The sequence below is a fragment of the Macrobrachium nipponense genome, chromosome 36, assembly GCF_015104395.2.
Source record: "Macrobrachium nipponense isolate FS-2020 chromosome 36, ASM1510439v2, whole genome shotgun sequence".
NCBI lineage: Eukaryota > Metazoa > Arthropoda > Malacostraca > Decapoda > Palaemonidae > Macrobrachium > Macrobrachium nipponense.
The window spans coordinates 43971880-43997483 of record NC_087220.1 but is presented as its reverse complement, the minus strand read 5'-3'; the positions used below and the strand labels follow the sequence as shown (position 1 = coordinate 43997483).

Genomic DNA, 25604 nt, shown 5'->3' with positions numbered 1-25604 from the left:
ACGTAAACTCCCTATTTCAGAAAAGTATGCGTATGAGTGTTTTTGTGTGTAAACGTATATGAGGCCTACAAATATAAATACATAGTTTACACATAATACTTACATGTGTACAAACACTAAACAGCTTGTTTGTATTTACCCACACTTTCATTTCTCGGAAAACCTTGGTGGTGTTGTTATTCATTATTATTGATAACTTTCACATTCATTGGATGATGAATGGAAATGAAACCGGTTTTCTAACCTTAAAAAGATGTCTAGTCACTTCTGGTCACATTTAGGTTTATGGGGGAAATTCGTATTTTATATATATATAATATATATATAGATATTAATTATATATATATATATTATTATATAATAATATTTAATTTATATACATGTATATATGTGTGTTTGTATATGTGGTTATATAATGCTTGTGTATGTTTGTGAGTTGGACAGCTTTACCCAATTCGTTCTCTATATTTAATTATTGTATAATTAATGTCATATATTTTCTAAAGACTGATGTTATGGGAGAACTGTATTCTAAGCACAATAATGTCCAGTATGTCTTTTGTAACTTCATGTCCCGTGAGGAGAGATAAAGTTACTTCCCATAATCTTACCAGTCCTATTCTTCTTCGAAATTTTAACTGTGAAGAGAGCTTTTCAATTAACAATTGGCTTTCAATTAACAATTGGACTTTACTAATTGAACGGAAGTTCCATAACACTACTTAGGTCACTACATCCTTCTCCACAAAAACAAGCTAGCCACTTTATAACTTGCCCCCTCTATAGTCACACAATATGTGACTTGCATTTGCTTTCAAGGTAAAGAACATCGAGTAGCCTTGCAATGCACCTGGTCAGACATTCATCTAGAATCAACACTACTCCGAAGACAGTTCTAGAGGTGCTGTGCATCTACAAAAATACTGCCTAAAGGAAACCATGCATTTCTCAGGTGACGCAACACAGTCTCTCTTGAAGAAAAGGAAAAGTTATGTAAAATGGGACCGGAAACATTAAGTAAAAGTGGGAAGACTTAAGACACACAGAACAGGAAGCACTTAATTTTTGGAAAGTACTACGGAGAGAACTGGAGACTGGGAGGAGAGTTTACTTGTTACAGGATTCTCATATTCTGTGGAAGTTTGAATTTCAAGTTAATGATCCCTGTGGCCTTGTTCCATATGAATAGGTTTCATCTTCTGGATAATAATAATAATAATAATAATAATAATAATAATAATAATAATAATAATAATAATAATATCTGTTTTAGCCCTTAGTTACTTTGTTATTGTTGGGTGGTCGTAATGGAACAAAGTGTACGTGGTGGAAAGTAGAAGTGGCAATTGTGGGAAAGATGAGTGAGAATGGTGGAGAATATGAGAAAGGTTAGGATTGAAAAAATGACAAAGGATATGAGGAAGATTGAGAGTAAGAGGAAGGTTGAGAGTGAAAGGGTGGTAAAGAATATGAGGAAGATTGAGAGTGAAACAGTGGAAGACAATATGAGAAAGATTGAGAGTGAATATGAGAAAAGTTCAGTGACAGAATGTTAGACAATATGGGAAAGGTTGAGAGAGAGAGAGTGGTAGAGAGTATGAGGAAGATTGGAAGTAAAAGAATGGTAGGGAATGAGAAAAATGAGAATAGTAAGTAGCTCAATGACAGTTGCATGAGAGGAACTGTAGAGCAATTTCGGTGTCTTTGTCGAATTCTTTGCGTGAACTGGTGTCACAATTCTTATGGTCGTTTTCCCAGAGGATGGATGTATGATATTTAGAGCCAAAGCCCAGGCACTGGGGCCAAGAAGGCCATTCAACGCCGTATTTTCCCAGAGGTAATAGGCGGGCGAGTTATTTGTGAATATGAGTGAATTATCAAACATGACAGTTTGAAGGGAAGCTTAGAATTTTGCGGTTTTATTGTGACCCGCTACCACGTGTACCAGACTTCCAAGGTCTGTTGCTAGTTTATGATTGAGTTGCAGAATGAGGTTGCTAGTCTCATAACTCTATAGATGCTCTCTGGCGGTTACCCATTCAAGTTCTGACCAGGGCGATTAATTTCATAGCAGCCGCACTCTTAGGGAATTGCCGAGAACCTAGAGGCTCTAACCTTTTGACCACCTCTGAAAGTTAAAAAAGTTGTTAAATTTGGTAAAATGTATATATTGGTATATATATATATATTTGATATAATATATATTATATATAATATATTTATATATATATATATATATTATATATATATATTTGTATACATTACCATTGTATATAATATAGTCTTATATGTATATATATCTATATATATTACATATATATATAGTGTATACATACATATATATATAATATATATATATATAATATATTATATATATATATATATATATAGATATATATATATATATATATATATATATATATATATTAGCAATACACAGAATCTTGAACCCCTCTGAGGTGGGATTTGTGTATGTGTGTGCGCGTTAGACAGAGAGAGAGAGAGAGAGAGAGAGAGAGAGAGAGAGGAGGACAAAAAACCTAGAATAATGTGGCCAGCAAAAGAGGAAGAAGAAGAAGAAGAAGAAGAATCCAGTAGGTCCCATTTGGAACGTAAACAAAGGTTCCAGGAGGGGCACGGGGCCATTTCTCAGGGCCTCATTTGGGCATTCAGGTATTTCCTAGCAGATGAACGGTCAGGAATGTGGGCTCCTAGCAAGATTCAGGTAGCAATAGCAGTAGCTGGTCCGCGGCTTTATACATGTACAGCATGTTATTATATGGAGAAACGTATAATAACATATTGTGTAGATCACGCGGCGCTGGATACGATACCAAGAGCAGAATTTCGCTGAGAATATCTTGTAAAATTTACGTGTAGGTTTCAGCATAAGGATTTGTTATAATATACTGATAGTTAACATCGAATTTATTTTGATTTGTCAGTCAGTTCATCCATCAGTTTCTTTGGGAATTTACTTTATTGTTAACTGAGAAACCTTTCGTCATATTCCTATCACAAGCTGTAACTTTCAGTAGAAACAATACCAAACCGTCAGTTTGTTCATGTTCTGCAGAGCTTAGAAAGGTATGTTAAAATATCCGAGTGCTTTATTAACTTTCAGGATGAGATTGCTCCAGCAGCTTGGGTTTGAGTATCCATTGTTGGTCACCCATTCAGATACAGACTAGACCCAATATTCGTCACCTTGATCGAGATACCAGTATTATGGAGAACATGGCACTGAATTATATTATATATGTATATATATGTATATATATATATATATATATATATATATAATAATATATATATATATATATATATAATATATATATATATATATATATAATATATATATATATATATATATATTTATTGATTTATATATATATATATATATATATATATATATATATATATATATATATTATAAATATAAAACACGATGAGTTTGGATATACGGTGAGGAACAGTTTTTATTAACGTAAATGCGTAAAATACTCCGATTGACTGAAACATTGCTATACATAACCAATAGAACACTGCTTAAGATACAAATTTACAATTACAGAAGTGTTTGTATGATTACAAATACAGAAAGGCTGAATAAAAAAAAAACATGAATAACATAGATGCATACATACTAAAGGCCTGAAAAAAAAGAGAAGAATTTAGTATGCAGTATATGCAAAATCCCTGAGCAGCACACACGGACAGAAACCTCCACCCATACAAAGGCAGAGAAAGCTGCTGTCCAAAAGTCTGGAGGAGTGAGGCGAAAAGAATTCCGGAAGAAGAGGCAGGCGAGGGGCCGCGAGAAAAATAAGCACGAAAGCGTCTTCTTCAGTTTAGTAGGCAAAAGCATCGCGTGATAGGACAGGTTTGATCGCAGAAACGGACGGAGGAAAAAAAAAAAAGATTAAAAAGATAGAAAAAAGAAAGAAAGAAGGAAAAATACCGATGGGGTTACCCTCTGGAGAGAGAGAGAGAGAGGAAAAGAAAAAGTAGTAGACGGAGGCAGACGACGATATATAGCAGGGGTATGAGTTTGAGAAAAAAGGGGCATGCCACAGACCTGGGCATGATGCTGGCCATCGGCGTGGGTTACCTTTGGTCTGGTTAAAAGCAATTTTAATTCCAGAGTTGGTGAATATTCGGGGTGCATTTGTTTTTTATCCTGAGATTTTTTATTTTCAATTTCAGCCTCAGTATTGTATTGTATTTTTTCATGTCGTCTAATGTTACGATTACGGCAGTCAACGCTGGTAATATGATAATTATATATATATATATATATATATATATATATATATATATATATATATATATATATATTTATATATGATATTCCTATTACATCATGTAATTGATTAAACAAATGATTTTATTATTGCAGGTGGAATGAGGAAGCACTTTGTTTTCAAGTTGCAGGATAAATACTATGCGTAAGTGTTTGTCGCCCACGCACTTCAGCTAGTATTGATCAAGCACTGTAAATGCTGAAGAATTAAGGTTCTTGGCTATTTTCTCGTTTTTCTCTCTACATCTCTCCCATAAGATAACTTATTTATCATATATATATATATATATATATAAATAATATATATATATATATATATATATATATATATATATATATATATATATATATGTGTGTGTGTGTGTGTGTGTGTGTGTGTATGTGTATGTGTTGCATCTCACAATTAACTAGCTGATCGTGTTGGGATAGACAGCAGTTTGATCGAAGAAACCTTTCGAACCGAATAAATTTCGGGTAAATGGACTGAAATGAAATTTGAGGTGAATGGTATTTCATCACAAATTGATGTATAAATATACTGATTTATCAACATCAATGACTTAAATAGATGAAAGAAGATTACTGGTGAATTTTACATCATTCGTTTTTAAAATAGCACTGGGATGACCTTCCGGCCATTGTAACCTGCCTCATTCCTGTCGTGATCTGATGATGTCATTAGAGTAAGCATTTCGTCGCACTGTCGCTATTGATCGTATGTGACTTTTATTTTCTTGTTTTTTTTTCGTCGGTGTTTTAATCAATTTCGACGTATCCCTTCCTTCAGGTTACCTGTCGAGTATTGTTTGTGGATTTTTCGTTACTGATTTTATGACAGTAAAGCAACCGAGATGGGTACGATTATTCAAAAGAAGCTATGCCACTTTCCAGGTGTTACTTTGCTCCATGGAATGCAGAGATGCGTAGTAGATGTCACAATTAAGAAGCAAATTAAAATTGCTCTATTTTTATTTTCTGTTGCTCAGAACATTTAAATAGTCAAAACCACTTTTTTCTCCATGAATATATCCTGTGACTAACAGTATTTTTTTATTTTTTGCATTAACTGTATTTTGTAAGTCACGCCTAAAGAAGTAGGAGTCGAGAAGCATTTTTTATTTTGAGCTACATAGGTATTTCCATTTTAGTTGCCAGGTTTGTCCAGAAAACGTGGCGACAGCCATCATTGTAAAATAATTTCAAGAATTTTGTTTTAAGATTATTTCTACATTATCTAAACATCTTTCACATTAAGGAAGTGGCACAATCTGTGGCCTCTGTGTTCACGGGATCATTTACCTGGCCTATGTGGATGAGGTTTGACGTCACTCAGTGAGAGGCCTTCTGATTTTACATTATTATGTTACCTCTCTCTCTCTCTCTCTCTCTCTCTCTCTCTCTCTCTCTCTCTCTCTCTCTCAAGAAAGTAGATGAATTGCTTTCTCTTTCCCTCTTAAGAAGGTAGATGAACCGCTCTCTCTCTCTCTCTCTCTCTCAGGAAAGTAGATGAACTCTATCTCTCTCTCTCTCTCAGGAAAGTAGATGAACTATCCTCTCTCTCTCTCTCTCTCTCTCTCTCTCTCTCTCTCTCTCTCTCCTAAGAAGGTAGATGAACTGCTCTCTCTCTCTCTCTCTCTCTCTCTCTCTCTCTCTCTCAACTCTCTCTCAAGAAGGTAGATGAACTGCTCTCTCTCTCTCTCTCTCTCTCTCTCTCTCTCTCTCTCAGGAAAGTAGATGAACTGCCCTCTCTCTCTGTCTCTCTCTCTGTCTCTCTCTCTCTAGAAGGGATGAACTGCTCTCTCTCTCTCTCTCTCTCTCTCTCTCTCTCTCTCTCTCTCTCTCTCTCTCCTAAGAAGGTAGATGAACTGCTCTCTCTCTCTTCATGCAACATTCCGACCCATCCACAGTGTGCTGAGGTAATACAAGATTTGAGAAAAGATACAAGAATTTTTTGTTCAACATGTCTATCATGGATAGACAATGTTATTAAATCAAGATTGAATGTACAAATAGTTGAGGATGAAGAAGAAGAGGAAGAGGAAGAAGAAGAAGAAAAAGAAGAAGAGGAAAACGGAAGAAAAGTAAACAAAATGAAATGACAGAAAAAAATAAGGAAAACAAAGAACAAGATAAAAGTATGGATGCAGAGATACTCATTGATACTACATATGAGGCCAATAAAGCAGCATACCTACGAAGAAATAAATTACGATATGACAACAGAAAAGCAAATCCCGAAGAGGCTCTACCCAGATCTATACAATGACGGGAAAGAGGAAAAAATAGACAAGAAAGACAAAATCTGCAACCTTTTGAAAAGAGGGAATTGCAGATTTGGAGAAAGATGTTACTACAAACATCCTAAGATATGTCAAAACTATGAAATATATGGTAAATGTGCATACTTAGATGGATATGGGGATGATTGCAGAGATCTGCATCCAAAAATATGTAAAAACCTAAAAGAAGGAAAAGGATGTAAGTTCGACAAAAAATGCAAATATATGCACCCTGTAGCCATGAATCATAATCAAATAAATAACCAACCAAGTAATAAAATCCAAAATAAGAAAGAAACAAATAAAGAGAGAAATCAGGTAAAAGAGAAAAGCAAACCACCAATGAGATATGCAGAGGTGTCAGCAAAAAATTTCAAAGCATCAGCTCCGAAATTCTACTCAAGAGATAATAACTGTATTTATTATGCAAGAGGATATTGCAGAGAAACGGAGAAAATTGCAGATTCAGACACAAAATTAATAATTATGATGAAGAAGATCAAATATTATGGAAAAGTTGGATTTTTAATGTCAGAATTTCTGGAAATGAAAAAAAGAACAACATAACCAGAACAGCGGAAAGAGACATGGGGAAAATCCTTATTACTATCAGTATTAAATGAAGGAGAAAACACGCAAACCATCATAGTGATGAATGCGCAGGGTTTAGTTACGAGTAACTCAAAAAGAAAAATAGAGTACTTAGAAGAACTAACCCAAAATGAAAAGAAAATAGATATAATGAATATAAGTGAAACCTGGTATTCCCAAGAGACTGGGAATGATGATCAAATAAAAGGGTTCCAAACTTATAGATCAGATAGAAAAAATAGGAATCAAGGGGAACCGCAATATATGGGAAAGACAAAAAACAAGGAAAAATATATGAGAAATATAGTAACTCAGAATGTGAACTAATAGCGGTAGAATTTGAATCTGAAAAATTGATGAACATAGTAATATATAGACCTCCTAATACTAAAGAGTTTGACTTAATAATTGAAAATTGGATGATATATGTAGAAATCACAAGGACTGGACTATTCTCCTATCTGGTGACTTCAACTTTCCCTTCGTAGAATGGAAAGAAACGAATAGGAGATTGTGGTTGTACTTATACATATAAAAAAGAGAGTAATAGTAGTGCAGAAGATAAGAGGCAATTTGAAAAGCTATTAGATATGCTACTAGAATACAACATTCAACAAATAAATCACCTGCCAACAAGAAAGGAAAATACTTTAGACCTAGTATTTGTGAACGAGATGAATTATGTTAAAGAAATAATAGTTTATAATGCGAGTATTTCAGACCATAATGTCATAGAATTAACAGTTCATTCCAAAGCAAGTGAAATAGAGATAAGCAAGAAATGAAAAAAGTGGGAAGGATATGGAAAATACAACTTCTACAGTAAAAATATAAAATGGTCAGAAATTAATGAAGAATTAAACAAAGATTGGATAACATTTTCGTAAGTGATGACATAAGGGTAAATACGGAGATATTATATAAAATATTGGAGATAATAGTGGAAAAATATATACCGAAGAAGAAAAGTAAACATCATTCATGCATACCAAGAGACAGAAGGATCTTGTTCCAGAAAATCAGAAAGTGGAAAAAAGGTCTTGCAAAAGAAAAAAATGCATGGAAAGTTATTAAGAACTAAAAAGTAAGATAGAAAATGCAGAACAAAAGATTATACAATCAAAAGAAAATGAAAACGGGACTTGGAAGAAAAAACCCTATTAAATATCAAGCAAAAACCCCAAACTATTATACTCATATGCGAAGAAGATGAATAAAAGAAGAATAGAAATAGGCCCTCTGAGAATTGAAGAAGGGAGATTAACGAATGAAAAAAAGGAAATTTGCAACATACTGGCAGAACGATATAAGAGAGAATTCACCCCTAGAATAGATAATGAAGATAATGATATAGAAGTAAGGGATGAAAATAGTGAATATTTAGCTGACATAGATATTAATGAAGCTGATATTGTGCAGGCTATTAATGAAATTAAAAATGGAGCTGCTGCAGGGCCTGATGGAATTCCTGCTATTTTGTTAAAGAAAGTAGTTCATTCTATCGCAAAGCCACTTGCAATATTATTAAGACAAAGTGTAGATACAGGCAAGATATATGATGAGCACAAATTAGCATATATTACCCCTACTTCAAAAGTGGATCAAGACTAGAGGCAAGTAATTATAGGCCTGTGAGTCTAACATCACATATTATGAAAGTGTATGAAAGGGTAATGAAGAAAAATATTATGAAACATTTAATAAAAAATAATTTGTTTAATAAAGGACAACATGGTTTCGTACCCGGAAAAAGTACACAAACCCAACTGTTAGTCCACCGTGAAAACATATTCAAAAATATGAAAAGCGGAAATGAAACAGATGTGGTTTATTTAGACTTTGCAAAAGCTTTTGATAAAGTAGACCATAATATATTGGCGAAGAAAATTAGAAAACACAATAATATCGTGGATAAAGTAGGAAGATGGTTAAAAGAATTTTTACACAACAGAAACAGATAGTTATTGCAAACGACGAGAAATCGGATGAAGCCAAGGTAATATCCGGTGTGCCGCAAGGTACGGTGTTAGCTGCAATACTGTTTGTTATTATGATTGAAGACATAGACAATAATGTTAAGGATTCGGTAGTGAGTAGTTTCGCAGATGACACAAGAATAAGTAGAGAAATTACTTGTGATGAAGATAGGAACGCTCTACAAAGAGACCTTAACAAAGTATATGATTGGGCAGAGGTAAATAGGATGGTATTTAACTCTGATAAATTTGAATCAATAAATTATGGAGACAGAGAAAGAAAGCTATATGCATAAAAGGGACCTAATAATGAGACCATCACAAATAAGGAAGCAGTTAAAGACCTTGGTGTGATGATGAATAGGAACATGTTATGCAATGATCAAATAGCAACTCTGTTGGCAAAATGTACAAAGCAAAAATGGGAATGTTGTTACGGCACTTCAAAACAAGAAAAGCTGAACACATGATTATGCTTTATAAAACATATGTTCGTAGTCCACTTGAATATTGCAATATGATATGGTACCCACACTATCAAAAGGATATTGCACAAATAGAGAGTGTACAAAGGTCCTTTACAGCTAGAATAGAAGAAGTTAAGGACCTAGACTACTGGGAAAGACTACAATTCTTAAAATTATATAGTCTAGAAAGGAGAAGAGAACGCTACATGATAATTCAGGCATGGAAACAGATAGAAGGAATAGCAGAAAATATCATGGATAACTAAAATATCAGAAAGAACAAGCAGAGGTAGATTAATAGTGCCCAAAACTATACCAGGAAAAATAAGGAAAGCACACAGGACATTAATCCACTACGCACCAGCATCGATAATGCAGCGTCTATTCAATGCGTTGCCAGCTCATCTGAGGAATATATCAGGAGTGAGCGTAGATGTGTTTAAGAATAAGCTCGACAAATATCTAAACTGCATCCCAGACCATCCAAGATTGGAAGATGCAAAATATACCGGAAGATGTACTAGCAACTCTCTGGTAGACATTAGAGGTGCCTCACACTGAGGGACCTGGGGCAACCCGAACAAGATGTAAGGTCTGTAAGGTAAGGTCTGTAAGGTCTCTCTCTCTCTCTCCCTTAAGAAGGTAGATGAACTGCTCTCTCTCTCACTCTCTCTCTCTCTCTCTCTCTCTCTCTCTCTGTCGATTCTGAGACTGCTATGCTCGGTTCCTCACCAAAACGAAATAAATTAATGAAAATAACAAACTTCTGTCAGCTGGTATCCAAGGTGAGGGAGGCGCCTGGTCTGAAAAGCTTCATCGCAAGATCGTCTCCGCCCGGAAAGTCATTTTGTGGAAATAAGCGGCCACACCTGCGACACCGAGGCATCAACTCGTTAATTCGAGGATGACTATGCATTTTGCTGGAATGTCACCCCCTTGTCACCCTTCACACTCCTCATTCCGTGTGACGTTTCCCTGTCCGAAATCGAGAGGAGGAGTCTTGGACAGATGGCGTTCGATCCAGACCTGCTTCTTTGGTGGTCTGGAGGCTTTCCTTGTGTCGCTCGTCAGGTCTCAGGTGGTTTGGAAACTTTTATTCAAGTCTTTGTCAATTTCTGTTGGTGAACGAAAAAGTCACGAAATTTGGGTTGTTGCATAAAAAAGTTTTTGCGCGCGCAACTCGCTCTATCTTAGTTGCGTGTAAGTTATCCAGTTACAGTCGTTGGACGGAAAAGTAATTAAATTTGAATCGTTGCAAGTAAAAGAACTTGTCATTTTTTCTTTTTCAGAAATGCCAAATGTGATATAATTTTTCCATAAACATTAATTTCGATCGGTTATGGGATTCCACTTGCGTGTCTCAGATATCTTTATTTCCGTAAAAGTTCATAGGGGCACGTAGAAACATAACTAAATTTCTCGTAGCGATACCAAATATAACACGTTTTCCATTCAAAATTCCCATGAATTAATTCACGTATTCCTAGATCATCGACGAAATGCACATCATGTAATCTGTGTTGTCGCTAGATATATTTTTTCCCGTACAAATTTCTCATTATTGGTATATTGCTTAAGTGTCGTGGCATGCCACTCAGATGTCGCGGGTAGCGTCTACGTACACCAGGGCGATGACAAATCCCCGGCTCTGGATCAGATCAGTTATGGCTGCAGTGTTTGGTCCGCAGTGGAGATGAAACCAATATTCTTTGGAAGGTTGAATTTCGAGTCAATGGCCCCTTTGGTGTGCTCGTTCCATGTGAATAGATAATAATTGAGCCCCTGAAATTTGGGGGTTCTGGCAGCAACCAATCAGTCAGTCAGCCAGCCAGTCAATCGACCCATTATTGATAAGCAGTGAAATTCACTGTAAGTTGATGTAAGTCTTTCATTCCTGTGGTTTTTTGTCTTTTAGCGACAAGTTCCCCACTTACAAAATTTTCTAGGAGCTGAGAACGGGATGCTTCTCTCCCGGGTTTGATTTGGTTCCTCCCAAACTCTCTCTCCTCACTCCTTCCCTCCTCGTCATCCATCCTCAACACATGGCCATACTAATTCAATCATGACTCTCTTATTACTTCTGTCATCTTTACTAAGCCTGCCCTTCTTATTTCATCATTTGCAAATCTCTCAAGCAGCGATATTGAATGATACGTGTATATATATATATATATATATATATATATATATATATATATATATATATATATATATATATAGATATATATATCATAATATATATATATATATCTCCTAAAGATCTTCCTGGCTGCATATATGAAATTCCTTGTAAAAAGTGTGATAAAGTCTATTACGGACAAACCGGTAAATCCCTTTCACAACGTCTCAAACAGCACCAATATTCTGTGAGAACTGAGCAAATATCGAATGCATTATTAGTACATATGAGAGATTTAGACCATCCTATTAACTGGAGTTAACCAAGAGCCTTAATCCCATGTAATGACACAGTTAAAAGGAATATCATAGAATCTTGTTTCATCAAGTCAAATAATGTAAATGTTCTAAATTGAAGTCTTGGTTTATTTAAACTTGATGCCTTCGTAATGAAAAAAAGTTGTAGATAAATATAAGCAAAAAAATTAATATTTTCAGTTTTTCCATGTTTTGGAATGTAAAGATACTTTGTAGTTTCTGCTAGGGTTAAATCTATGTTTTGGTTTGTGACCGTGTGATATCCGATAATCCTGGATTATCTCTTTAATTTTTACCCTTTTGACAATTAACCATCTGGTATTCTTGATCTTGTTGTTTACCTGATAACTTTCTCTCCAACTGTATTTCATTCGTTCCTTGACAATGTCTTAGTAAAGATGAAAGCGCTTGGATTTCTGACTCTTTTCCTTGGTATTTGCTATATATTCTATATATATATAATATATAGTATATATATTATATATGGTGTGTGTGTGTATATATATATATATATATATATATATATATATATATATATATACACACACATATATATATATATATATATATATATATATATATATATATGTGTGTGTGTGTGTGTGTGTGTGTCAAGTATGTCGAACCAAGGAGTGTACAAGGTACTTGGTACTTAGTCAGTTGTGTTGGGTCTAAATAAACATTGCACTTCAATATTTTTTAGGTGCCATTTTGAAAGAAATTTGCTAATAAGTATACACTGGAAAACGGACCCAGCTCCTAATTGAAATTGGAATAGGATGAAACAGGAGAGGAATTTCAACTGGCATAATTTGCCTCAATGTACTCGCACAACAAATAGGCAGCTACTCCCATAGGTAGATTGGTGGTACCTACTCTTCCTTGACATTTTTTGGTGACATGGACTAGCAACCTTATCCATAACTCCAATCCTTAAAATATTTGTCAACCTCAGTAGTAATGGATTACGATCAGAAACAAGAACCCAAGAAAGAGAGAGAGAGTGTCTGAGAAAAGCTAAAAATCAAACCTCAGCATCTAAAGGGGCTGATGCTGCATCACCATCCTCCAGATTTCCTGAGATCACATTGAGGAACAGATGTTATGTCGCCCTTTGGGGAAAAAGATAATGGTCCGATAGAAGAAGAAATATTACCGGTTGACACTGAAATTGAACGAAAACCACTGCCATGGATATGTGTTTTTTTAACCGAGACCTTGATTGCTGAAAGGCACGAAGTGAAAATAGAATTTTCCTTCATTCCAGATGATTTAACACAGATATCTTTTCCCAAATGTCCTTGGAACGGCTAATTCTGTGTCCATATCTATTCAGGGTCAACTGAAAGAAAAAAAAGAAAGAAAACAAGAAAAAAAAATGCGCAGAAGGTTCTTCGGCGCAATTGAGTTTTTTGTACAGCGTATAATGCCGTATGAAACTCTTAAGTCACGGCTCATGAAATTCACAGCCGCGACCCATGAAACTTTTCATCGACAAGCCTTGCGGTGGCTTGTGTTGTTGGGACCTATTGCGTTGCCAGACGCACGAATATGGCTAACTTTAATCTTAAAATAAAATAGAAACTACTGATGATAGAGGGATGCAATTTGGTACGTTTGATGATTAGAGGGTGGATGATCAACATACCAACTTTGCAGCCCTCTAGCCTCTGTTGGTTTTAGGATCTGAGGGCGGAAGGATAGACAAAAAGCCATCTCAATAGTTTTCTTTTACAGAAAACTAAAATGTGGGGTTGGGGAGGTGAAGTTGATTCTGAAATCGAAGAAACCATGAAGTCTTGTCAGTGGAAAACTAATAGTAATGGAATAGCTCGAAGACCTAAAATCTCCGCCAAGGCTGAACGTCTATCTTCAATTTTGATGGTATTCTGGATACTAACTGTGAAGCAGTCTATGGGTATTTAGAGAATAGGGGAACTTAACTATAAATTATATAGCTGACAAGAATAACATCATTCCTGAAGGCACCGAAAAAAAAATTCTGTTGTATTTCAACAGCTATCTTTCACATTCACAGTTGATCCCTGATCCTCTCTACCTGCCGAGAGAGATCAACCAGATTCGCTTGACAGCAGCACCAATAAGCAGTCAATGTTTTGCCTCGCTGTCGAACTTCTCAGTTCCAGAGGTCCTTTATTCCTCACATTGGTGGACTCTGGAACAGCCTCCCAGAGGAAGTCGTGCAATAGGAACTTTATAAGTTCAAGCGAAAGTGCAATACATTACTACCCTAATTCTATATTCCTTGCATTTTGTGACATTTTTATCAATTTGTTGGTTTGTTTAGTTTATTTTTTCTCCTTTTTAATTAGCGGGGTCTCTTCTTTCTGTATTTCCTTTTACTTCCTCTTACTTCTTCCTAAGGAATACCATATTCTTTGGAGTCTTGCATTTCAAGTCAGTGGCCCCTGTGGGCTTGTGCCACAAGAATGGGTTTCTTCTGCTGGATAATAATAATAATAATAATAATAATAATAATAATAATAATAATAATAATAATAATAATAATAATAATTGTTGATCCTCAAGTTACGGGATGTGGTAATTTCCTTTCCTTTATATCATAGTTGTAGAGGATTCTTCCTGCTCCCTTTTTTCTTGACTTGAAATCATATTCCATCCTTTATAATGCCAGAATGAAGAGGGTAACTTTTCCCTCTCCTGGTTTTCTTATCGAATGTTATGGAGAGATCGAACGATGCATTTGTGTTTGTGAAGGACGTGGCCTTCCTCCGGAAGGATGTAATTTACTATACATTTTTTGTTTTCCTAAAAATTATTTGCTTCATAAATACATTAGCAATTATTGTATTTATAATAATGTACGTGTGGAATGGTTGTAAATTTTATAAAAGAAACTATCAGTTCAGTTTTTTACAATTATAATTGCAAATAACTATTTTCCAGGGAGTTAACCAATTGTTGTAGTACTAGTGAGAGGAATATAATCAGTCATTCAACCACTTTGGCTCAATCCTACTATCCCTCCTGACTCCATCATTCTTGGCTGGGGTGCTTGAAGGCCTCGGGGGTTTTGTTCCAACAGCCTTTCGATTTCGAAAACATGAACACATGATTTATTATTGGTTTGAGGTGAGTTATGATTAAATATGGTAATGTATAAATATTATCCTGAAGGACTGCGATAGCGAATACAAAGTATCGTTTTTCATAGCAATTGGTAAAGAATAGATTAGGAATCACATCCGACAGCCTAGGTGAAAAAGTGATTAAGAATAGATCGGTAGGTTTATCCTCAATGGTAAAGACAAAGAATAATGCTAAATCGTGACCTGTAAGCGGAAACCACTAGGAACGATGGTACAAAGTAGAACTAAGAATAGATCAATCATCATATTCTCCTAGTTATGTTAATCTCGTGTGCATATAATATGCTTAGATGGCCTATTCTTGGCCACTATTATGGCTTGGCTTTCTGAGTGGATCAATCAGTTATCTCCGAAGCCATAAGTGTAGCACAAGAACTTGTTCTTATTGGCCAAGGTCAGCTTTCCTTTTTTTTTTTTTTATCAGAAGGCCGACGGCAGGGGCAATTGCTTGAACGTGTCAAGACCCCTGGGATGAAAAGGAAAAGGAAGGAAAGGAGATAGTCCTTGTAATGGCGTCAATTTTATTTGTTTCCTGACTAAGAACTTCCCACTCTTTAAGAGTCTGAAGGTCTGTCATCTTTTCCTTGACTTCTTCAAGTCTGGGCTAGTTGAGACCAAATGGTTGCCCATTCCACCGGCCTATGCTCTCAAGCCATCCTCCAGTGTATGCTGTAAATCATTGTTGCTTACTCAGGAGCATTGTGACCCACTGTCTTTCAAGCTAGACTAGACTTGAGGTCCGCTGCTTTTTCCGAGGGTGAGATCTCTCACCCACAGGCTGGCTTCTATGCCTACATATAATTTAATTAGTGGTCACCCGTCCAAATGATGGCTAGATTGGAAGCGAATTTACCTTTCTAATCAGGAAATATTGTTATTATTCTCTTTTACTTAGTTAATGACCTGTTCTTGAATTGTTTGCATCGTGAGCTACATGAGTGCTATATGCCGTTGACTAATAATTTCCCACGATCTTAAATTAAAGCTGTAACAGTCCTCAGGAATGGCAATGAGTCACAATTAAACCTGACAGGTCATAAGAGTAAATAAATGGTTTATGCACCTGCTGAGTTTCCATTAGATGTTGTGAAATTCTTCTGGAAGAACTTTCACTAGACAGAGTTTCAGTACAGTTCTGTATATTGTGATATACTGGAAGGTGACATTTTTTACAAAGTAATTATATAGTATGCAGCTGCTTGATGACACAACTCACATGTTCTTTTATGTGTTATATATATATATATATATATATATATATATATATATATATATATATATATATGTGTGTGTGTGTGTGTGTGTGTGTGTGTGTGTGTGTGTGTGTGCGCGCGTGTGGAATCAACTGGTCTCTTTTTACCAGATACACACTTTTTCCAGCTACCGGACATCACAATCACTGCAAATTTGTTGCACTTGAATCTGAAGGCTTTGTAGTGACAACCGAATCCAAAAAAGCGCGAAAAATTCGAAGAAAAGTTAAGAGGGCATTGTAGCTGTTACAATTACATACACATACATACATATATATATATATATATATAATATATATATATATATATATATATATATATGTATAGTATATGTATGGATGTCAGCTTTCATTCCAAGTAATTTGTACATTAACTGGCTTATTAGTTCCAGTAGCCGGAATCGTATGGGTAATAAAAGCTTCTAAACCTTAGAGTCGTTTCAGAGATACTAAGTTGCCTAAAGGAAAGCAAAATTTGTTGTTTGTCAGGCTTAAAGTTGGTATTAAAACTGAATACTTCAGGTTATTCATACTTATAGATGTACAATTAATATAAAAAGTTATGCATATGAAAATTCACTTTGACCGCGGAGTCATAGCCTAAGCCACGGAACCCTGATAATGCTGACCAAAGAATACCAATGGCTTTGAATTTAATGCACAATATCCCAAGACAGATGCCACCTAGAATAGGGTTTTGAATCCTATTTTGGGAAGAACTAATACACTTTAAATGGTGGATGATGAGTCTTTTGGAGTTCCAGCGACATTCACATTTGCCAGGTTAGCCTGTTTGGTGCAATACAGTACAATATATGCAACAGACATATTGTACCTCAGAGCAGAGAAACAACTAGTAAAGGGTTATGGATTCATCTGCCGAGGCCAGTCGCATCCTAATTTTCACTCCTGGAAGATGTCACTTAAAGAAAATGATAATATCCCCTTTGTTGTATGTGTCTGTGAAAGAAACCAAGGAGCTTCAGGCTTGGGCTTTAAACGCAGCCCCACGCCCTCTACTCTCTACTGATAGTGCACAAACTGTTGAGTGGATCAATTACTAGGTCTTTGGATTGTGGATGTTGTGCAAATGGGAATAAAAAGAATATATGACAGGAAAGAGCACTGAATGTTTAGGCATTTAATGAAACAAAAGTGAAAGGCATGGGAAGAGCAGAGTGGTTTTGTTGGGGGAGCTGAATAGGTGTAAAGCTAGGAAATGGGTATTACGTGTTTTGTCAGGAAGACTGCCAACCAATGGAAGTATAAATGGGTGGATTAATGTAGTGATGAGATGGGGGGTGACTATGTTTATTTGATTACTTCATTGAAGCAAAATTTAAAGCTGAAAATAAGGGTGTCATTATAATCAAGATAATCATATTAGGAGTGAGTTGGTTGAATTGTGGACATGGGTTAAAGACAGAGGAAGAGGGAGTGGATGGTGAGTCTAAAATTCCATGATGAGGACATATGGGTGGTAGTATTTGCTGGTATAGGAAAGTAGTATGAAGGAATAAAAACCGAAAAAGGATGTGAGGAAATAAAAGATTTACTGAATGAAATAAGATTATTCTATGTGCAGGTGCTTTTGAAAGAGGTGATCATGGGCAGGCTTACATCAGGATTAAGAAGATAATCAGGAAGACATGAGTGAGGGAAAGGTTCCATAGGAATACGTGAGAAGCATCATCCTTTTATTGTATAAAAGATAAAGTGACGGAGATGACTAGGAATTATTTGGACAAAACATTACTTAGTGTATAAGGAAGACTAGATGGTAGGATTTTGATTAAGAAAGTGAGACAAGTGAAAGAAGGAAGCTTAAGGGAAGAATTTTAGGGGTTTAGACAGATTTGGAGAGTTTGGATTAAATACTTGTGGAACAGTTTTGTGAGAAGTTTAAAACGAAAAGTAAAAATGATGTGCCATACATGGACCTAAAAGAAGCTGAAAATAGAATCAGTAGATAGGCAATGTTGACCGAGTTGAGAATGTAAGGTATAAAAGATACATTGTTGAGAGCCATTCAAAGTCAAGAGTATTAAGGTATTGATGGGAGGGAGAGAGAGTGATTTGTTGCAAAAGTGAGTTTGAGACGAGTGTGTTTTATGTCTTTGTGGATGTTCAATACCTGTGTGGATAGACCGACGCAAGACGTCATTAAAAGCATTTAGGTGCAAAGTTGTGCTATAAGAAAGTGATTCATAAATGGGCTGAGGATTTGTTGATATTTACAAAGTACATACAGCAATGATTTTGTTAATAAAGAAAAACTGCAGTTACTATTAAAACGGTTTCAAAATATTTGCAAGAGGGGAGAGTTAAAGAGCAAATGTGTTGTGAGGGTAAATGAAAACCATGAAGATGGAGCAGTGAATGTTAATATGGATGGTACGAATGAAAGACGTTGAATTGTCACTTCTTCATAAGAGTATTTTGTAGTAAACAGAATGGATGATGACTGGATGCAAGAAAGGGGGCATGTCAAGAAAAGTAGTAAGGATTGTGCAAGATGAGGGGAAGAAACTTTAATTATTAAAGGATAGTCAAGCCACTTCTTTATGGAATTAACGTGTAGGCGTTCATACAAATTACAGAAAAGATGGACTTTCTGTGTAGTCCATGAAGCATTAAGAACTGAAAAGGTGACAAATGTGGAGATCTTTAGGAGTGATAAAAAGAATAACATAGCTGGGAGGATGATTCAGAATAATCTGAGATGGTATGATCGTGTGTAAAGACTGGACAGTGATGAGAAGGTGAAAAGAGTGTCAAATTCAGAAGTGTTAAGAGGAAGGAGTAGAAGACCCAGAAATGGTTGGATGGAGAGCTTGCAGATGGAAAGTAAGGGCCTCAACATACAGGCAGCAAGAGTGTTTACTAGATAAGAGAGAAAAGCGTAGTTTTGCGTAAATTTTACTTCACAGGTGGTCTGGATCCACCTCAAGCTAGGGAAACTGTTTCATACCGAAAAGATTTAGATGTGCACACTCACAAATAAACAAACATGTAACGTTCAAGATCTTACCTGTACAATTTGAGCTCCATAACCAGACCTGGGAGAGCGTGTGCCCATCATCCGTCTCTTTCATCCTTTGTCTGAAAAAAAAAGAAAGAATAATTTTAGTTGCAAACATTTAGATAATTGTGTACCCTTAGTTTTACAAGCTGACACAATATATATGTATATATATGTGTATACTATATGTATATATAGATAATTATATGTTTAAAAATCACAGTAGATGCACGTGACTTCATTATATAAGGGTATTCGATTATATTATATATAATGCAACTTCTTCTGTCATTCACTACTTGATAAGGGTGGAAGTTAGTCCACCGAAATATAGTCCTTAGGTTTAAGCCAGAGTGTTTTAATGGGTCTTTTATACTTGATATATATATATATATATATATATATATATATAATATATATATACATATATATATATACTGTTGTATTACAGTAAAAGACATTCATATATATATATATATATATATATATATATTTATTTATTCATTCACACACACACCGAAAACGATACCTGAATAAACAGGAGAACGCGTTTTGGTAATGACCTTCTGCCTGTGGTATTCGCTTATACAGTATATATAGTGAAGATACATCCCTTACTGGCAAGAGCACCTTTATATATATATATATATATATATATATATATATATATATATATATATATATATATATATATAGTATATAATATATATATATATATTTATATATATGTATATATATATATATATATATATATATATATATATAATATATTTGTATAGATTGTGTGTGTTTGTGTGCTTGCGTGCGTGCGTGTGTGACAGACGAGTTAAACAAGACATGAGAGTGACTGAGGCTCACACCTTCATCCCAAAACCTCAGGTGGCCAATAGCTGGGTAACTTCTAGTCCGATTCCCTTTGAGACAGTGATGTTTTTGGCTTCCCTCTCCGGTCATCCATCCAGGTAGTGACCATTCCCAACACTGCTTAACTTTGCTAATCTGAATTGCCTGGTACAACGAGAGAGAGAGAGAGAGAGAGACGCAATGTACATTATACCCTAATGCACGAAAATCAGTAACATTATGACGACGCGAAATTCCGAAATAGTTACAAAGAGATCGTTGTAATTGCATTCTGTACCACCAGTATTTCATTGGTTATATTTAATAGAAGAATTGAAAGGTTGCGTGTTCTGGCGTACGCAAATCTCAGTCTGAACGATTTTGGCGAGTTTTTTTTTCATAATTCCCTTTTGATGTACGAAAATACCGGCCAACCTCCGAGTATTCTAGAAAACAAAAATCACCATGTCTTGATTGGTAGAGGTGTATGGGTGAATATCTGTAATACTCACACACACACACACACACACACACACACACATATATATATATATATATATATATATATATATATATATATATATATATATATATATGATATATATATATATGCAAACTGTATATGTATAAATATGTGTTATATACAAAGACATTTTTGCCTTTCTGGAAAACATCCTAAGCATTGGGGATCCATCTCCTCCCCTACCCATCCCCTCCTCACCAACCTCCCCCCGCCCCCATAAGCGGGCACTCTCACACCACACACGACAAAATTAAATAAGACAGAAGGAGGAGGAAGTCGAGGTTAAAGCGGCATTTCTAGAAAGGAATTGTCTTCCTCACACAATGGATTTCTTCTCAGATGTTTCAACACGCAGTTTTCATGCATTGGAGGTCATTGTTTAGAGAGAGAGAGAGAGAGAGAGAGAGAGAGAGACCTCTTGGCTCCCATTCGCACCGGGAACTTATTATTATAATGTCGGTCAAGGCGACGCTCTTTTCTTGTTTGGCTTTTACGGCTTTAACGGTTCTTGATCGATTGTTTTTCGCCTCTGACGAATTATTATAACTTAGTTTGTCTTTTCTTCATTTTGACATTATGAATATATATATATATATATATATATATATATATATATATATATATATATCAATACATATATATATATATATATATATATATATCATATATATATATATATATATATATATATATATATATATTGCTATTATATACACAAACAATACGCATGTACAGACACAGATATAGTATGTATTATATATATATGTAGATACACACATACACACACACGCATATATATATATATAGGTATATATAAAATGTAAACTATTTAGCATTAGAGCTTTACGTTCAAAAGGATGTGTTTCCATGCAGTCTTTACCTAACTCTCACCATGTCCTTTTGGGATGAGACTGTTAGTCCCATACCTATCGTCACTTTCAGCAAATCATCCCCTCCCCCACCGACACTTGACCAACGACCAGGTACATAAGTCATCTCTGAGGTCAGCAAAAGTTCTGTGGATTTTTCGTTTAACAGGAGTTATTCTTCCCCCCACCCTCCGCCCCTTCTCTCGTACCAGTGCAGGAAGGTAGGTAACCACCGGACCACGAGGATCATTGTACGTAACTCAAGTTATAGTTTAGCGGTTATGACACCTGACTCGCTAGCGATCTCCAGAAGTTGGCCATCATGGGTACATCATACCTTTCAATCCCAGGATTGCCAGTTAGCCCACTGTAGTGGGTTAGAGCTAAGGTAGAGACAACATAATGCTAGCAACCACAACCTCCCTGTATGTGTGTGTGTGTGCGTGTGTGTGTATGTACAGTCTGGTTGGTATATAGTTTCATGTGTATTGACTGGCTTACTAATGATTTAACTCATGAATGGCCGGAGATCAACTATTGGTACCAGTTTTAACCTTGGATGAGTAAGCCAGCTAGATTTAGTGTTCATTTGTTTGTTTGTTTTTATTTTTTATTTTTTTTTCTAAAAGATTATGTTGAAATTTTCAAGTATAGTTTCCGTTTATTTTTATTTTATATTGACCGTCATGTCTGGAATATGTCACAAAGTTTTATGGTGAAATTCATGAATTATTTGGTTTAAAAAAATAATAAAATATTCGCATATTTGCATTCCATCTTTTGATGGGATTATGTGTCAATGGTTTGCATCAATACTCACTTTGCATTGTATGGACTTGAACTTGTTTTGTGAATTTTATCCATAAAAGAATGCTTTAAAGAGACATACATATTGAATAAGATAGGAAGTCTATGGATTTACAGTAGTAAATATCCTTGCATAAAAATGCTGAATTATTGCCGTTCAGTGATTTGAAACTGTATCCAATCCTCAGTTGGCATTTTTTTTTTTTTGTCATTTGTATTCCAAAATGAACATTGAACTCTTCTCCTTTCATAGGTGAATGGCACCAGTTTGTTTGTCACAAATTGAGTTGTTGTGATATTCGCAATAATTATCAAATACTTTCCAGCTGTGTGTAAATGGTTTAGATCTTTTTCAATTTGACATTGGTGAAACAAACTATTTTGAAGAAAGTAATGGATTTTGAATGAGGAGTGAAATCTTGTACTTTTTGTAAGTATCAGAATCTTTCTCAACTGAATGTTGCCTGAGCACTTAACAAAACTCTGAATGAGCACTGGAATGGTCTCTAAGAATTTGATGAAAAAAAAAAGTGCTTTCCACAATTGCTGGCTCCCGATTGTTGCAGTCATTGGCACCATTTTCAGGTGTTATTAGCATATGCTCTTTCAATTTATCTTGGGATTGCCTTGGAAAAAGTACCAGCCAGCGAGTTTAAGGGGTTCGATAACAGTTCACTGTTTGTTACAGACCCATATAGCATATTTAAATACAGCCAACCAAAATGTGATCAAAGAAATTCTTCCAAGTCAGTTCACTGTTTCCTCTTTGTTATAGTGACGCACAGGTCATTTTTGGAATTGTTCTTTATATTTTGACACAATTTTTTTCCAGTTTCGTGTTACTTGAGTTTTATGGATCTTATTTTGGACATTTCACTGGATTCTTCAACATTTGACAGTTCTGTGTGATGTGGTACTTGGATCTGAAGGCTTTTCTGTTAATTTAGAATTGCACCCTGACAAAAGTTTCAATTGATAGTCAATTTTCCTCTTTTCAGGTGTTTACGTTTTCCGAAAATATTTGTGCCCGTTTAGGTGATGGACATGACATGTAAGGAAGTCTGAAGGAAATCTTTGTATCTGAAACGATAACACTGAATGTTGTTTCCAAAGGTATTTTGCTTTTCTTGGGAACTTGCCTAGTGAAGTCATTCATGAATTTAGCCCTTGCATGAACTGCCCTTATCATGGTTCAGAAGCTAGGAGGCATATCATGTCAAACAATAAATAAGGGTTTAGATAATGATGATTTAATGAATAAGTCTCTTTAGAAATATTTTTTGGTATACTACATTCAAGACATTGTTTATGTTAGATGTCAGTAAACATGAAGGTCAATAACGCCAGTTTTTAGTACGAAGTTTGTTACTTACAATAGTAGGCATGGCTACCTTAAAATAATGGGGGGAAAATTTCGGTTACGTTTTTCATGCGTACAAATTATTAATATAACTAGGTGTTGAACATTGCCTTTCATGTTTTTGTCACATTTAATCGGTAAATATGCCACAAATATAAAAATACGTATGTACACAATCGTGCTTAATTCTTTAGGTATGTAGTTAAAAAATTATATGGTGTATTTCTGCACGTACAGTGTCTCTGTATGTGTATATTTGAATACTGGTAACAAAATTGAAGCACATGGAAAATGGCATATGAAATTTCAAAAGAAAATTATCAGTATATTAGTCACACTTGATAAATGTATCCAACAACTAAAAATAGTGCAGGAGTTTTATATAAAATCAATTTGTAGCCCATTGAGGATATATAACCTTTTCAAAACACTACCCTTGGCCAAAGTGTTGGGCAATCTTTGGTCAATCCTTGACATTTTGTCTGGCTGGTCTCTCCTTTTCGTGAAATGTAAGTATGAGATAAGTGTCCTGCATGAAGCATCGCATGAGCAGAAAATGTTTTGGTTATATAGAGAACCTGATGATTAGTTTATCTGCTGCATTTCGTACTATATGATGGGGAGGATGCCTTTACCTTAAGAATTACAAATTGCAGTGAATTGGGAATGCAAGAGTTGAATATGTTCTACAGTTGACTAGCTCTTCAAAAGGCAACTTCGTGTTCCCTGTGTCATTTAACGTTAATCAGGATTGTGTTGTGTCAAGTTCGCACGATTGCATTATGAAAATACAATGGGAAATGCTCAATATTAAGTGAGTAAAGAAGTGACAGTAATGATCACTATAGTCATTCTTTAGCTGTAATGATCACTATAGTAATTGTTTGGTTTTTGGCAGTAAAGAAAATTAATCTCCATCCGTGTTATTTTGAAGGTCCTCCTTCTTATTGACCCGCGTTTGGTCCCACAGGTGGGCCATTTTCGTAAAACTGGTTTCAAGAAAGTAGTTGAATTACGAGTTTTGTTCTCAGAGAGAGGCAGTAGTGCGTTTGTTAGATCTCTGATATTTTATAAAGCAGTGACACACGTGCCTCCATTAATGACTTTTCTGATCGAAGGTAAACTTCGAAAATGTCCCTGTGACACTTCATTTTACTTTTAGGTTTGGACTCTGATTTATCGATTATCCCAATGTGTTAAGACTTATTTCAAGTAGGGTTTTTGGAATGAGATTTTATTTGTTTTATCGTCCCTGAATAAATATAATACTGAAACAGTTTCCGGTTAATGGTTCTGTTTTTGTGATTTTTATTTTCATGAGTCAGTATTTAGGCTGACGAAACGACTCAAGATAGAAATGCATTCCTCTCTTATACAAGAGTTGGACTGTTGGTATGATTCTTATATTTAATGTAGTTAACGTACCCCGAATAAAATGTCAGAGTAAATCATGTGGACTCACTGACTACAGTTAGAACTGTTGATAGACTAAAGATACAAAGATATAGTAACAGCTGTGTATTCTGTGAGTAGGCTATATTCAGAACTGGTGGTTGTGCAACTGTCTAAGGACTCATGACAAAATATCGTTTTTCCTCTTTTCTCTCGGGGTAAATTTTACTAGGGTGTAATAAATTGAATAGTTTTTTCAAAGTTTGTTTACACTAGCACGGGCCCTTGTGGTAACAGGTATGTGAGGGATCAGGAGCCCTGGTGTGGACCCTCAGATTGAAACCAACCAGGGA

The 25604-nt window shown here is 35.3% G+C and overlaps 1 protein-coding gene across 1 annotated transcript in view; it reads right to left on the bottom strand.

Annotated features, from left to right (window-relative positions):
- The window catches only part of LOC135203590 (uncharacterized), a 120336-nt gene that overhangs the window by 89784 nt on the left and 4948 nt on the right, over nucleotides 1–25604 (bottom strand). Inside the window, exon 2 of the mRNA XM_064233375.1 lies at nucleotides 19467–19537. Coding sequence (XP_064089445.1) covers nucleotides 19467–19517 — 51 coding nt within the window. The 5' untranslated portion in view covers nucleotides 19518–19537. The remainder of the gene's footprint in view (nucleotides 1–19466; nucleotides 19538–25604) is intronic.